The sequence below is a fragment of the Setaria italica genome, chromosome IX (assembly GCF_000263155.2).
Source record: "Setaria italica strain Yugu1 chromosome IX, Setaria_italica_v2.0, whole genome shotgun sequence".
NCBI classification, from domain to species: Eukaryota; Viridiplantae; Streptophyta; class Magnoliopsida; order Poales; family Poaceae; genus Setaria; species Setaria italica.
In genome coordinates, this window is record NC_028458.1 from 1,621,763 (window position 1) to 1,638,106 (window position 16,344).

General features: G+C 47.4%; 4 protein-coding genes across 4 annotated transcripts; 2 read left to right on the forward strand and 2 right to left on the reverse strand.

Moving 5' to 3' along the window:
- On the reverse strand, nucleotides 1-2,917 carry LOC101786694 (dolichol-phosphate mannosyltransferase subunit 1). Its single transcript, XM_004981164.3, has 8 exons — nucleotides 2,624-2,917; nucleotides 1,554-1,653; nucleotides 1,397-1,430; nucleotides 1,242-1,318; nucleotides 1,119-1,144; nucleotides 691-855; nucleotides 501-615; nucleotides 1-402 (listed from the first exon to the last, which is right to left on the reverse strand). Exons 1-8 carry the CDS (start codon nucleotides 2,728-2,730, stop codon nucleotides 298-300), a joined length of 729 nt encoding a protein of 242 aa, XP_004981221.1. The 5' UTR covers nucleotides 2,731-2,917; the 3' UTR covers nucleotides 1-297.
- Nucleotides 2,918-7,282: 4,365 nt separating this feature from the next.
- LOC101753904 (hemK methyltransferase family member 2) lies at nucleotides 7,283-9,254 on the reverse strand. Its single transcript, XM_004981168.3, has 2 exons — nucleotides 9,043-9,254; nucleotides 7,283-8,396 (listed from the first exon to the last, which is right to left on the reverse strand). Exons 1-2 carry the CDS (start codon nucleotides 9,130-9,132, stop codon nucleotides 7,647-7,649), a joined length of 840 nt encoding a protein of 279 aa, XP_004981225.1. The 5' UTR covers nucleotides 9,133-9,254; the 3' UTR covers nucleotides 7,283-7,646.
- Nucleotides 9,255-9,279: 25 nt separating this feature from the next.
- Nucleotides 9,280-16,319, forward strand: LOC101753229 (pentatricopeptide repeat-containing protein At1g74850, chloroplastic). The gene is made up of 6 exons (XM_004981166.3): nucleotides 9,280-10,912; nucleotides 11,002-11,417; nucleotides 12,389-12,703; nucleotides 12,794-12,901; nucleotides 13,323-14,712; nucleotides 15,985-16,319. Exons 1-5 carry the CDS (start codon nucleotides 9,410-9,412, stop codon nucleotides 13,657-13,659), a joined length of 2,679 nt encoding a protein of 892 aa, XP_004981223.2. The 5' UTR covers nucleotides 9,280-9,409; the 3' UTR covers nucleotides 13,660-14,712; nucleotides 15,985-16,319.
- Nucleotides 14,236-15,401, forward strand: LOC101752816. The gene has a single exon (XM_012842732.2). It carries the CDS (start codon nucleotides 14,265-14,267, stop codon nucleotides 14,709-14,711), a length of 447 nt encoding a protein of 148 aa, XP_012698186.1. The 5' UTR covers nucleotides 14,236-14,264; the 3' UTR covers nucleotides 14,712-15,401.
- Nucleotides 16,320-16,344: the final 25 nt, after the last annotated feature.

Below are 16,344 nucleotides of genomic sequence, written 5' to 3' on the forward strand. Positions count from 1 at the left end.
TTCAGCAAAAGTTCCGCAGACACATACATGTGCCTGCACTGTAAAATAACGGAGGCAAAGCATTCCACATCATAATGATAAACCATTTAACAAAGAAGTACTGAAACTCGACAGAGAGGAGGGGCCACCATGTTGTGTGAAATAATGCACTGATAAACCAAGACTTGTGTACAATAATCCATTTGCAAGTTGGAGACATAAGTAGTGATATGCAGCTCAAGCTGCAGTTACACATCAGCAAAATTCTCTGTAACATGGTTTTACCCAAGAAGTTAGACGCCTGCAGTACATCTTCAATTATGTTGTGAGCAACAGATACACGAGGCCTTTCAAATATTCAACTATCTCAGATCCACCAAGTTTCGAAATTCCAAACACTCTGTCGACAAACGTTATTGGAACCTGGAGAGGAGAGGGCAATCAAAATTTCATTTACCACTGCCAAGAGATGATCCAATGCTCCTATTACACGAATGAAAAATCAGACAACACAGTAGTACCTCTTCAATGTGGTAACCTTTCCTGGTAGCCCTAACAATCATCTCCATCTGGAACACATAGCCCTTGCTGACACATGAGGAGATTAAATCTTCCAGGACATCTCGTTTATATAGCCTATTATGAAATAATATTCATCAAAAGACAGTGATTGAAAGGTGTCTGTTCTGTTCAAGATAAAAGAAGGCACACCTAAACGATCCAGTTAAGTCTGAAGCTCCAGGCTGTAGTAACGTCTGTGCAAGAACATTTGCCCCTCTGCTAGTTAGCTTGCGCATGAGATTCCAACCATGAACACCACCATTCTTAACATAACGTGTGCCGGTTACAACGTCAGCACCAGTTTCCTTTTGTTTCCTGGTTAAGGAAAGAACATGATTACAAAAAGACACATTCTTCAAGGCTAATTCATATCAGTAGCCTCAGTGAAGGGCCCAAAGTGACTATTGGATTAAAAAACCTATGACAATATTATCTTTTTGTGACTATAGATATTTTCGGATCAGTCAGACTGAGAATTATCAGCACACAAAATTAGATTGAGGATGTGGATTAATATCTGTAAAATAATATGCAGTAGAATCCAATAACTCTTATGTCTTCCGAGATAAGAGTCTTACCTAATAAAGCTTGGCAAGTACTTTGGCTGTTCAGAGTGGGGAAAAATAGTCAGCAAGCTAGGAAGAAAAATATTCTGAATAGCAAAAGGTGTAAAAACAAAGCAAACGGTGAGAGATTTATACATGGTGAGATAGGTCCGCATCCATGATAACAACAAATTCCCCTGAGGCATGCTTTAATCCATGCAAATATGCGGTACCTGGATATTTGCAGTTGCTACTTAATACAAATGGATGGCATAAATTCATTAAAACATAAATCAGAGTTCTAAACTCACCAAGTCCTAGCTTCCTAGGCCTAGCTCGCAGTAACTGGCATCGTGTCAGGCCAAAGACAATGCATTAAGCCATGGTACCAAATTAAAAAGGGAAAAAATGAGACCACATATACAAAAACTTCAAGCTGACTGGGAGCATATTTTAGAAGATACTTACAACACGATCTTCACCATACACTTGCTGCAATTGTTTTACAATGTCTTGAGTTCCATCTGGACTACCATCATCCACAATAATGATCTCAAAGTTCACATCCCTGAGGTCGAAAATTTGAACTCAGGTTTTATGATATGTAAGAATTTGGCAACATACCTATATGAATGAGTTTTTCTGTTTCACGAAAGTAGCAAGCTTCCAGCAAACAATGAAACTTAAATAATGCCGGTGTAATGCATGATGTCATTCTAAGATGGCTATTCTAAAAAAAGAGATATGGAACAAGCCAAGACTTGCAATACCTAATAGTGCATCAGGAGAGCTTCTCATGACCTATTTGGCATAGCTGATAAACTCATAACATGATTTTCAAGTTTTTGTTAGTCTAATAGCGCGAATTAGGCACACCCAGCAGGTCAGTACTAGGATGAAGGGTGTCTATGACCTGTACGGTCCAAAATATGCAAGTAGAAATGAAAACTGCTGAATGAATAATCTCTTTTTATAGCAGGACCATAGCATCATTATGACAGTTCAAGACTTCGATAAGCAAGCAAACTCTACCTTTAATATTGTCAAAATAGCACTAGAAATTTTTTCATTTGTTGTTCTCAGAAAAGCAAGTGGACAGTGATAGCTTCAACATTAGTGGCATGGTTAGAACTCTGTAACTCTAAACAGAAAGATGCGCAAGCAGAGCTCAAGGGAGGGCTGGTTAATGGCCACATGGCGGAGTTTTAATTGCATGAAAGACAGGACATAAAGGTGCTCTATCATCAATTTGAATGCATCATGGACTGATAAGCGATTCTACTTTACATAATTCACATGTGCCTGCAGTCGGATCTCAGAGCAAAAGGTTGTTAAACAGATAGGGGTAATTCCATTCACACAGCCAGATCAGATCTAGTGCGGTTAGGCGCTAATTTTGTTCCGATTTAATCATACGGAACCGAATCGCACCTAACGAATTCGAATCCGACGATGTTGTCTACCAAGGCGATCTCGACACAACCGTGACAACTGAGGAGGGACAGATCAGCGGCAGACGGCAGGCGGATTGTGCTTACGGGAGGTGCTTGAAGATGAGGTAGACGATGAGGGCGACGTTGAGGCGCTCGTTGTAGGTGGGCACGATGATGCTGTACGCGCGCTTGCTGCCCGCCGCCGCCTCCATTGACGGCTCGGACGGACCCAGCGGCGGATCTCTCCCGCTCAGGCGAGCGCTCCGCAGGGGGACTAATCAACGGCCGGGAGCGGTGGAGCGAGTAGCCGCGGAAGTGACCCTGACCCTCCTTGTCGCCGCAGCCGCCGTTGCAGAGGACCGACGAGGCGGCGAGATGAACGAGGCCGTGCAGCCTTCGCCGGAGCGAACGAACGATTTGGGTTGCGCTAGGACGGCTGGGCCCAAAAGTCCCAAGCCAGCTTTGTGGCCCAGGCCAAGCCCACGAATGCGTAACATGCAAGCATCGGCCCATGGTTTGGGCCAGGAAGAAGGAAAGTCTATTTTAAAATTTTGATAAAAGTCTATTATAGAGAATTTTACTGATGCATCATCGCTCGAAGCTCGAGTTGTGTGAAAGTGCACGTGGTTTCCAGTTTATGATTGGAGCACACAAGTTTGGGCTCGAGGGAAGTGCATGTTTGTAGTCTCTGCTCTTAAGGCCTCATCTGCAGGACTGGAGCAGATATGATCGTCAGACCTGATGGCCAAAGCTCTGCTGCATCGTCTGAATCGGCCGGCACTGAACAGAACGACGGCGAGGCCGGCGGGCGGCGCACAAATTCAGAGAACGCGGCAGAGAGGACCACATCGGAGAGGTTCCGAGGAAGCCATCGTCTGTGGCCATGAGGACTTGAAATATCTGCTTCAAATCTTCAACCTAATTTTGTACTGAATCGTCTGTGCCATGAGGAGTAGTTATTAGAGATGTTGTTGTATTCTTGTAACACAGATGCTAGTACAAATCTTCAACCTAATTTTGTACTGAATATATTCAGTCTGGTTCGTCTGAAAATTTCTTCATCAGTTTGCTGCCATCTTGGCTGAAATTACACTTAAGCAATGCTCGATCATTTAGCCCTTCACCAAACTGAAATGAGATAGCTTAAAAGAATTCATATGTCTAATCATGCTAAGAATGGTGGTATCCATGGTTCCCTCTCATGCACAAGGTGACTTCTGACTTGCATGGCAGCAAATGTTCTTGCACAGACGTTACTGCAGCCTGGAGCGTCAGACTTGACTTGATCATTTAGGTGTCCCTTCTCTTACTTGAATAGATAGGCTCCACAGTTACTGTTAACTGGAAAGGAAATCGCATTGCAGAGGTAAGCCATTTCATGCTGTCTCATGCCATCCTCTAACGTGTAAGATTAGATTCATTATTCATCCCATGGCTCTAATGGATGAACTTCACAACTCTGGTGGTTCTGAGATTGTAGAATATCTGAAAAAGCCTTGTTTATCTTTTGCTCGCAACATAATAAGGAAAGTTATACACTTCTCGTGGACAATCATAACATAGCTGTATCACTGCAGGTCTGCATCTTGAGTCAGACGAGAACTACTGAAGAAAAAATGCTGACATACAGAAGTATATGTTTCCAACTTGCGAGCGGATTCTTGTAATGATGTTCATCATCGGATCAGCCAGCATAAACCGGAGGTCCATGGAAGGCTCCAGCGACACCGGGGCAGCCTGGTCGGGCTTCTGCTGGGGCAGGAGTGCTTCCTGGACGTCGGAGGCAAGGTCCTCGGCACGAAGTCGCTGCTTTTTCCAATACCCTGACCAAGTAAGTAACCATGCATGTGCACGAGCACGATGAACTACTGTAAAATGTTGATTGTAAATTACCCGTACCAGTTTATGAACTAGTATCAGAGATAAAACACGAATGCTGTATGTTGGGCCAATGTGGTTTGGCCATATTTGTTAACGAGGTTCGGCCAATATGGCCTACATCCCCGGAGCAATGACTACGGGCGCTCCTCTCCGAAAACAACAGCTGACATCTTACATCGCACCGATGGTGCCCTTGCGTTTACGTACTACGCTACACTTTTGTACACCAAAACTTGCGCGAAGCTAATTAGCACACATGCATCAGCTAGTTCTAGCCAGTGCTGCACATCAGAAGGCGAGGCCATGAAAGAAGCCGGCATCTGGTGGTGCCATTGCTGTCGGCGTGCCACAGCATCTGCTGATCATGAACTCGTCCACGTTCTCGTCGTCGCCCAACAACTCGCCGATGGTGAACAGGGTGCTGTCCTCAAACTGAAACTGCTGCTCTTCGGCCGGCAACAGGGACTGGGTGTTGTGCTGAAACTGTTCCTCTTCGGCTGGAAACAGGGACTCAAGCATCGCCATCTGGTCGTCAGTAAGCAAGGGAAGCACGTCATGATCCAAGAAGTCCAGATCGACGCAGGAGCAGGCCTGCGCCTGACTCATCTTCGTTGGCAGGGACTGAGCGTGGTCGCCCGTCGCCTTCCTCTTGCAGCCGGACAAGCGCTGGGTCGTCGGCTTCGACTTGGCTCTAGCGAGGGATGAAGAGGAGCGGTAAATCTTGCAGAGGACGTGGTCGCCACCGCCGCCGCCGTGCTGGTCATCGTATTCAAGCATACACCATCCCATGCGGTTAAACGATCTGCTGGATCCTTCTTTGCGACCGTAGGACAGATTGCAGACGGTAGCGCCGTCCAGACCCTTGACGGGCTTCGGGCTGGACTCCGAGTGCCAGCAGGTATCGCCGCCGGCAATCGATCGCTGCCTGTGCCCGCTGTGGTCGCCTTTGGCATTCTTGACGTGCTTGGCATTCTTGACCGTAGGACAGACTGTTCGCGCTTGACGTGCTTGGCATCCAGCTTTCCTCGATCGCATGCTTAATCGGAACACAGAAACGCCAAAATCACAGTGGCGGGCTGAATATTGTTGCCTCCAAGTTTCTTATTTGATGGACAAGCTTGTGCCTCCAACGAATTAGCACAATTCTGCTGCAGATTACTCCGGAGTAATTCAGTGTCGTCGTCTGAAGATCTTTTTCTTTTTGAAACCAGCTGTCTGAAGATTAATTGAGATAATGACTGTGCAAAGATGAGGACGGCTCAGTGGAGCAAGCTTTATGACGAGTATGTTGTTGTTGTTGTTCGTCACTGGGTGCAGATAACTTCTCAAGCTTTGCGAGAAGTATGCTGTTGTTCGTCAGATACCAGTCTCTGTTCAAATGGTAGCGCCCGCCTCAGTCTCCCTGACCACTCTGAAAGCCTCGAACCTGCAACGCAAAGCATCCCGCCGTTGCTGCGGCCGCGCCCTCTGGCCCACCGTCCTCTTCGACCCTGCGCAGCAATGGAAGTTGGAGCAGTCGGCAACGCTGGCGGCGGCGACGAGGTAGGAGCCGGCGGCCCCACGGACGCCAGGCCAGAGCGCGCGAGGACTCTGAACGAAGTGGCGGCGAACCGGAGTTCCCAGCGGCGAGCTCGCGGGGGAGTTCACCGCCGCGCGTGCACCCGGCATGGCCGTCCGTCCTCCGCCATGGCGCTGGCGCCATCCAGCACCCGCACGGCCGCGCCTGCCTGACGAGGACGGCCGACTCCTCCGAGGGCAAATCCGCCCAATCTGGACCGCACGAGTAGAATCCAACGGCCGACAGGGCCCAGGGGTGGACGGTATTTGAAATACCGTCGTCCCCCGGCCGGTCAGTATTTGCGTGCCGTGGGTTGCCGGAGAGGCGGAGAGCCGCCGCACCCCGGGCGTTGGTTGCCTCCGGCTACTTCCTCTTGGAACAGGTCAGCATCCGTGGCATCCCCTGCTTGCACCGTGCCAACCATGGCCAACAAGCGTGAGCAGTCGTGCGGCGTGAGCTCCGCGTCCACGGCACGCAGTGGCTCGCCGGAGCGCCGGCGCCGTTGTGGCTAGCGCGCACGTCGTACAAGCAACATGGACCGGCCATGAACACGCAGAACGATTCCTAGTTCCAACTCAATGCATGGTTGTGAGTTGGAACTAGGAATTCGCCTTTGCACTGGTTATCAAACTCTTGAAATAAGAGGCGATCGTCAAGCTTCAGTTCTAATAACACGTTGACTTGGGCCTACCAAAGCTTGTCATTCCAATTAGCACAATACTGCTGCAGATTAGTAAGTATCGGTCGTTAGTTCCGGAGATGGAAGTGCTGTTTTGCGAAGTGAAACATACTTCAGTCTCACTGTATGAAGACCTCTTTTCTTTTTTGGACCACTGGTCTGAAGATTAATTGAGATAATAACCGTAAAAAAAAAAGTAATCCCTCCGTTCCAAATTGTAGGTCATTTTAACTTTTTTAGCTTCATAGATATTATTATGCATCTAGACATATGCATAATAATATCTATGAACTTAGAAAAGCCAAAACAATCTACAATTTGAAACGGAAGGAGTACTTCTCAAGCTCTGGATCTGAGGTTTCAAGCCGAACATCATAAAAAATTCATTGACCTTGTGACAAATATGTTGCTTTTCTCGTCAGATTGTGAGTTGGAACTGGGAATTCGCCTTGTCCTGTGTTATCTGACAGAACGGGCGACTGTATCAGTTCTAACTTCTAACGCTGATATGCCGTTACTAAAGCGAGCTGCTGCATGTGGAATTCTTTGCAACGTAACTGTGCTCCAGAGTCCAGACTCTAGAGTGCAAATAAAACAAATTTTCTAAATAATATACCTGATGCTGGCATTCCTGTAGCTGATCTCGTACAGGGCACAAGAAAAGTATTATTTCCTCTCATATTCAAATAATCGAACTCTCAAAGCAACAGATCCATATCAAAACACGGAATCCAAATGCAGCGCGATAGGATTCAATAGTACAATATATACACACACAACGAGAACACAAAATAACAATTTAAGCTACCAAAATAAAAAGGTTCAATACTTTCTGGTCTAAACCTGTTTGGTTCACACCTTCAACCAATCAGGTTGGGCTGATTCTTGTACTCTGAGTGTCCATGGCAAGTCAGAAATCAACTGTTACATTTCATCCAAACACAATTTGCAAAGGATTTCTTGATCTTTTTTCAGAACTGAAGACTCCAAACTGACGAGGCCATGAACTGCTATGAACCCTTGTGCCAAAGGGATTTGAAAGGCAACTGAGAGAACCAAGACTCAGATTTAGGAGATTTAGGGGACGCACTTGTACCAGTATGCGGATCTCGCCAAAACTTGAGAACAAAAAGGCTCTCCTCCTCAGTACATCTTTTCAAGACAACGCGTGATGCATACCCCATCTCGCTCATCAGATGACATATGTCCAAAGGATCATTATCTTCGAGGGCCACCATGTACAGCCACCCTCTTTCTGATAGGATCTCTCGCACAGCAGGAAGGATCCTGTCTATCACCTGGCGCCCATTCAACCCTCCAGCCCAAGACGAAGCAATGCCCTTGCATCTAATTTCTTCCTCTGGAGTTGGCACATAAGGAGGGTTAATAACTACCACATCAACCATACCAGCTAGATGTTTCTCAAGACCAGACACGATATCAGTAACAATCACATCCGCATGCACGCCATGGGCTTCAAGGGTTGCTTGAGTTGTCTCGGCAGCGTGTTTGTTGATATCAGTTGCTAGGTACTGGGTTCCAGAGGCTAATTGCCTGAGCATGATTGCAAGAGAGGTGATGACATAACCACTCCCGCACCCTACCTCCATACATAACCTTGGCTGCAGCGTCAAAAGTTGTGCTTTGTCTGAGAGCAGTGCATCAACAAGGGCAAAGGAATCATCACATGGCTCATACACCTCTGGATGGCTTGCGACAAGCGGAATCTGTGCAGTGTTTAATGTCCTTCCGGAAAGAGACTGCAAAACCAAGTTCTTATCATGAAAACTGGACCATACATTCCCTAGAATACATATTTATCACCACAAATTTCTGTATGTATCTGTTTAAAGCAAGCACAATCATTAATTAGATGTAACAAACCAACACATGACAGAATCGATATATTGCTTGTTAGCACTCTGAGCTCTAACAACAAGCAGTAAAAAAAAGCACTTAAGCTGAATGCCACTTATATCAGAGCTATTTTTGAGCAAAACCTCTCACTGCCCTAACTAAAGGGGGTGCATTGGAACATATCTCTCATGTTGACCTCATCCTCATGCTATTGCTATCTCTTGCTGCCTAACCTAGATTGTTGTATTATCCTAGACTGCTGTACAATATGACTTCAGCACTTGTCGAGAGAGAGTGTGCACATGATTGATTCAGGGTGAAATTTCCGAACTAAATCCTAGGATGGGGGAACAACGCTGCCCTACCGGGGAACTACCTCACCGGCGGCGGCGCAGCCATGGCCACGGGATAATGAAAACGAGCTCGATCCTGCATCTCGCCACCTCCGCTAGATTCCAAATCATGAGATAAGAGGACTCGTACTCCGCTCCCAAACCCTCGACATCTCCCTATCTGGAACCAAAAACATTGGGAGTGGGAAGTGCTCACCTTGCCCCTCCTGGGGAGCCCCTTCTCGGCGCCGCTGGCGGAGTGCTCCGTGAGCTTTCCCGACGCCGCCGCGCCGTCTCCGTCCGCCATGGAACAGCAGGAGCCTGGGGGGTGAGATGCTGCCGCGATGTGGACCCCGTTGCTGGTGGCGGCGGGGCGGCGAGTTGGGGAAAAGAAAGAAAAGAAACGGAAGGGTCGCGGCGCGTCCGAGTCACCAGTCTTCTTAACCGAACCGACGGCTCGGACAGGTCAGGTTCAGGCCGCGACTCTATCCACTTCCCGGAGGCAAAAATCTCCCCCAAAATCCAAGGCGTGGTGGAATCCTAAACCCCTCCTCCCCCGCCGCCGGCGGCCGCCGCATGCTCGCATGGCGCTCGTCTCCACCGCCACCGTCGCGTCATCGTCCTACCACTGCGACCTCCTCCTCTTCCCGACGGCCAGGAGGAGCTGGCACGGGCCGAGGAGGAGCCGCGGCGGCGCGGGCGCGAGGCTCGCGGTGCTGGAGCGTGCAGGCACGGGCGGCGGGCTCGCGGTGCTGGAGCGTGCGGGCGCTGGCTCGGGCGCGGGGCTCGCGGCTTTGGAGCGGGCAGGGGCCGCCACGGCTGCCGCGAGGAGGGAGGAGGTGGTGCCCGCGGGGAATGGCAGGAACTCGTACGAGGTGGAGTCGCTGATCGACCGGCTGAGCAACCTGCCGCCGCGGGGCTCCATCGCGCGCTGCCTCGAGACGGCGCGGCACCGGCTGACGCTGCAGGACTTCGCGGCCGTTTACCGCGAGTTCTCCCGCCGCGGCGACTGGCAGCGCTCGCTGCGGCTCTTCAAGTATATGCAGCGCCAGTCGTGGTGCCGCCCCGACGAGCACATCCACGCCATCGTCATCGGTGTTCTCGGGCGCCAGGGCCCCGCCCTGCTCGACAAGTGCCTCGAGGTATTCCACGACCTCCCCGCCGAGTCCCGCACCGCGCTCTCCTACACCTCCCTCATCGCCGCCTACGCGCGCAACGCGCTGCACGAGGAGGCTCGCGCATTGCTCGACCAGATGAAGGCCGCGGGGGTCGCGCCCACCGCTGCCACCTACAACACCGTGCTCGCCGCCTGCGCACGCGCCACTGACCCACCCGTCCCTTTCGACATGCTCCTCGGCCTCTTCGCTGAGATGCGGCACGACGTGTCCCCCTCCGTGCGCCCCGACCTCACCACCTACAACACCCTCCTCGCCGCTGCCGCCGTACGCTCTCTGGCTGATCAATCTGAAATGCTGCTGCGCACCATGCTTGAGGCCGGCGTCTCCCCGGACACTGTGTCTTATCGCCACATTGTGGATGCTTTTGCAAGTGCCGGCAACCTCTCCCGTGTCGCTGAGCTGTTCTCTGAAATGATGGCCACGGGGCACACGCCAGATGCCTCTGCATATCTGGGACTCATGGAGGCACACACGCATGTTGGTGCCACGGCTGAGGCAGTTGCTGTGCTGCGGCAGATGCAAGCTGATGGATGTGCGCCAACAGCTGCCACTTACCGTGTCCTGCTCGATCTCTATGGAAGGCAGGGACGGTTTGATGGAGTGCGCGAACTCTTCCGTGAGATGAGAACTGCTGTACCGCCAGATACGGCCACATATAATGTGCTCTTCCGTGTATTCGGGGATGGTGGCTTCTTCAAGGAGGTGGTGGAGCTCTTCCATGATATGCTTCAAACTGGGGTAGAGCCTGATATGGTGACCTGTGAAAATGTCATGGCTGCGTGTGGTCGCGGTGGCCTCCATGAGGATGCAAGAGAAGTTCTTGAATATATGTCCAGAGAAGGAATGGTGCCTACTGCGGACGCCTATACCGGCCTGGTTGAAGCTCTTGGCCATGCGGCTATGTATGAGGTCAGGATACTAACCCAGATCTTATTAGCATGGCCCTAAGATATCCAATTTCTAATGAAATGTTCATTGCTGTTCTTTTTGGTATGCAGGAAGCCTACGTCGCTTTCAACATGATGACTGAAATCGGTAGCTTGCCAACTATTGAGACCTACAATGCTCTTGCAAATGCATATGCTAAGGGTGGGCTGTTCCAGGAGGCTGAGGCCATCTTTTCTCGGATGACTAACAATGCTGGCATTCAGAAAAACAAAGATTCATTTGATGCCCTCATTGAAGCATATTGCCAGGGTGCACAATTGGATGATGCAGTGAAGGCGTACATGGAGATGCGCAAGTCCAGGTTTAATCCAGATGAGCGCTCCCTTGAGGGGGTACTCAATGCGTACTGCATAGCGGGGGTCATAGATGAGAGCAAAGAGCAGTTTGAAGAACTTCAATCTAGTGTGGCTGTGCCCAGCATTATTGCCTATTGCATGATGTTGTCACTATATGCTAGGAACGACAGGTAGTGATGAAGGACTACTTGTTTTAATCTGCCAAACTGTCATATTCTCTCTGGAAGATTGCTCTGGGTTTATAACTGGAACATTGATGCTAACAAACAGCTCATTGCATTTTTTAACTGAGAGTTACATTATATTAACAATATGTTATTAGTTTCCTTATCAAACTAACTGTTTTTTTGGGGAAATAAGAAAGGAGATTTATGAGCTTCGGTTTGATGTGCTTGCCATCTAGATTTTAGGTTGCTAATCAAAGTTCAAACTAGCAATAGGAACAGAAACTTCCAATGCCATCTAGATTTTAGGTTGCTAATCAAAGTTCAAACTAGCAATTGGAACATAAACTTCCAATGTAAACAATGACCCTAAGCCTCCAAAAAATTTAGTGGGGCTGGGAGCTCTGGCCAATACGCTGATAGAAGTCAAATGAGATTTAGATGATAATTTATCAGATCAGGGATCCTGATCCTTCTTCACCTCAACTAATACAATAAGCACTCAGTTTCAGAAGCTGTAGTTTTGTTGGTGTGTTGAATCACACTTCTAGATACCACTTGTTTCCAATATGGTGCTATTGGGTATGAATTCACATTTATTCTATGCTTTGGAATAGAAAAGATTTCTTCCCTTCTTTTGTGTGCCCTTTCTGGTACAGGATTCTTAGGTTGGCCAGGGCATGGCCTACATTATTCAGGGTTTCAGAACATTGATAATAGACAATCATACAGTAGCTATAGTTGTGTTTATCAGTTTGAATCAAAAAATTGTTGAGGAGGCGATCAATGCTTTGGATACAAGCATTTTTGTGTTTACATAACTTAGGAGTCGCTGAAAATATTTTCTTGTTTGGTGTCAATTACAATAACATTGTTGTGAACAGCATGTTCCCTGTTTCTACCCAATGTGATAGGACTACACCATAATCAATTTTCATTTTCATTTTTGAACGAATTAATCAATGTGCATTTTTCAGGTGGACTGATGCATATGATCTGCTGGAAGAAATGAAAACAAATCGTGCTAGTAGTACGCATCAAGTAATTGCTTCCCTAATCAAAGGGGAGTACGATGATAGCTCCAACTGGCAAATGGTTGAATATGCCTTGGAAAACAGTACTTTGGAAGGCTGTGACTATAGTATACGATTCTTTAATGCTCTCCTTGATGTGCTTTGGTGGTTTGGTCAGAAGGCCCGAGCTGCGAGGGTTCTGGATCAAGCAGTAAAATTTGGGCTCTTTCCTGAATTATATCGTGACACCAAGCTGGTCTGGTCACTAGATGTACATAGGTAATGCTATATCTCTCGTTCATAGTATTTACCTTAAGCAACCAGATTTTCTATTTGCCAGGATGTACTCATTATTAGCTTGCATTTCAGGATGTCGGTAGGTGGAGCACTGGTGGCTGTGTCAGTATGGCTCAATAAGCTTTATGACAGACTAAAAGGAGATGAAGATCTTCCACAGTTGGCATCTGTTGTTGTATTGTAAGCTTTTAGCCTAAGATTCAAATGTTCCTTTCGTATTATTGCCTTGTGTTGCTATGTTATGGTATATTCTTGAATTGCCTCAATAATGCTATTCAGTCGTTTTGGTTCATATATTCACAGAAGTGCAAATTGATTTTAAGCTAATTTCGATAGTGTTGAACTTTACATGAAGAGAGGGCATTTGAGGGCATAACTGAATATTTTTGCTGCAAGTGAAACTGAAGGCCAAACTTTTTCATAGGATAACAATACTTCATAGGCATTATTTCATTTTTTTATTCTCATAAAATAATATGTAACTGTTTGCACTGTTATCAATTTAAGTGAATATTTCCCTTCTTGATTCAAGAAAAGAAAATATTTTTCCTTATAGACTGTTTTGGTCTGTCTGACGGTTCTTCTATATCCACTTATCCAGGAGGGGAGAAATGGAGAAAAGCACGATTACAAGAGGACTGCCAACTGCAAAAGTTGTCTACTCCTTTCTAAATGACACACTATCAGCATCCTTCCATTTTCCAAAATGGAATAAGGGGCGAATCATATGCCTGAAGTCCCAACTGAAAAAGTTGCAATCAGCCATAGATTCCTCAAATGGATCTGCCACAGCTGGTTTCATCCCCATGACGAACTCCCATTTGCCATCACCTGGTTCCAAGATATATACTAGGGAGGCCCAGGCTGATAATGGCACCGGCCATTTACCTGACGAACCATTGGTAGAGGAAAAGGAGTCAGAGCTTCTTGCATTGTGAGTTTCCAGGAGCTGCTACCCTTCGCATTAGCAATCGTGATGCCATCAGTCTGAACAGGGGAGTTGAGATGCAGAATAACAGCCATATTTTTGGAGTTTGGGCATTCAGATCTTCATCTCAGTACTATGGCACGACCATATGCCTATTTGCATTGTGCAGTTTGCTTCAGGAAGTTCAGTATATGCAGTGGATGTGGATACCATTTCAGATCCACATGGTTGCCTGAATTTTGCCCGTAAATGGTGAGCCCCTAGTTACTGCAAGCTTGACAGACAATGCTGAACTTCCAGTTGCATTTCAGGATTTAGCTCGTTGTAGGGAGGAGAATGAATTTATGGATGTTTCTGTTAGTTGCTCACTTGCTCTGTATAACATCCATGTACTCCTAGCGCAACTCTGTAAAACATGATAGCCTCGTTAGCCTGGTAAGGGACTGTTAGTGAGACATGTCAATTGTCGATAAGTTCTGGATCCTGATGGAAATAGTGCATGTAGTGTGATTTTACTCTTAAAAGGGCAATTGCCACCTGAATTTTTTTGTTGCCGTTTTTACGCTGCCGTTGCTTTGTTCAGACGAGGAAGAACTGGGAAATCTTTCCACTGTCATGTGGAGTAGCCCCTACAGAAGCCACTGGCGTGTGGGGCCAGACCTTTCGATTTGTTACTCCAAACTACGCCTTCACCAGCCGTCGTTGCAACCGCGCAGGGTACTCAACCCAGGGAGCCACCACCTACCAGGGGCGGAAGCGACGGCGCCGCCGGAGATGGAGACGGAGGCGGCTGCGGCGAGGCAGGCGAAGGAGTCTCTGGAGCTGGCGTTCCAGCTGTCCCAGATCCTCGACACCGGCCTCGACCGCCACACTCTGTCGCTGCTCATGGCGCTCTGCGACCGCGGCGCCAACCCCGAGGCCCTCGCCGCCCTCGTCCGCGAGCTCTCCTCCGCCGCTCCCCCGGCCGCCGCGGCGGCGGCCCCCTCTCCCATGAGCAACGGCACCGCGTCGCCGGCCCCGGCAACAGCGTCGCTGTTCCCCTCCGGCCTTCGCCGTCCCTAGGGTTTGTGATATCCCCTTCTTCCCCGATGAGATTACTCACCAGGAATCAACTAGATCCCACCATATGCATCGAGCCGTTGTGAATGACTGAATATGGCATATCCTTCGTTTGAGTAATTTTGCGTCCTAGCTTGTGATCCATGTGTACTTCCTACAGTGAGTTACTAGTTCAGACTACAAAGATGTGCTGCGTCCTGCATTTGGAATTAAGATTCAAATCACAATGTATTTGGGACGCATAATAATTTTCATATGGCATTTCTACAAACAAAGAACAGGTATGGTGAGCTGTGGAGGCCGTTGCTTGTTTCTGTGGAACGAGAACAATTGTGTTAGTTTCCATCTCCTGTTCTTTATGCCGTCCGTTTAGCTATACCTTGAGTAGTGGATTGCCATGGTTTCATGGTGTACTAGGTGTTTTGCAGCAACTAGTAGATTAATCATCTATGTAGAATGACAGCCCACCCAGTGTCCTATTACCAAACGAATTCATGCTATAGTAGAGTGCTCACCCACAAGTTACTCGATCAGAATCTATAGAGTGCCACAACTTACTGGATCGCCCTTGGATAATTGATCATATGTAAAGGTGAAGAGCCGTTTGGTTGATTAATTTTGATATCATTATTTTTCCTGTGTTTTTTAAGCACATGGCTGGCGCTCCGTCCATCGATTAAGTAGGAAGCAAGAGAGTTTTGTTTTTCTTGCCTTTAACCGGAGGAACCAATAATAAGACAATAGTTAAAATTGTTGTTGATTGCAATTGTATATTCCATATGCCGAGTTTGTTTGGAACATGGATAATCGAGCAACGTGATGCATATGGTTTGTCTTTCTGCATGTACCATTTTCTTTTGTTTCCTTGTGCTGGATAGGTCTAATAATCTGTTATATCACCAAATGGTAACATCGGGTTTCAAGTAGGTTGATTCTTGTAATTCTGGTGAATGTTAACCATGTAGCTCTTTGATACCGATACTGCTCAGGACGAAATTAAACCTCATATCATGATGCTCTCACGCCACTAGGCAATAGCCCTCATACTGAGTACTGGCTGATTTTAGATTTAAATCGTTTGGTGCAATTTTTCTAATTTCAGATGATGTGCCTTGCGCAGTCACTAAGAATGGCTACTTTTCCTATCTGCTCCTTCAACATTATCATACATTCCTACTGCTCGCATTGTTTTGGATTTGAAACTTAACCGAATTTTATCACAAACCTTCTTCTCTTGATGTTGATGATGGTATTTCTTGTATTTGTGCTTAAGCAGGTTCTGTTAAAGACTGAATGGAACAGATTTCATCATTTGAAGAAAAGCAAATTTACTGTTGGAATTGCTGGATGAAAAGGAGTGCCTTAGAATTGCATTCGCACTGTTGTGGCTGTTGTTTGGACAAGAAATCTGTGGTACTGATTCACAGAGCTACTGAAATTGACGTATGCTTCGCGGGACATGTGCGGGTTAACAGTTGTGATCATAAGGAGTCATTTTCTTTTCATTTCTCATTAGAATTACGTCCATCAGTTGTATGTATCAGTTTCACGCTTGGTCTTCCCTTAATTATCCTCAGTTTGACAATACCGCACCCGGCATTGTCATGTGCTTATCCTTCGAGGGGGAGCGTGTCAT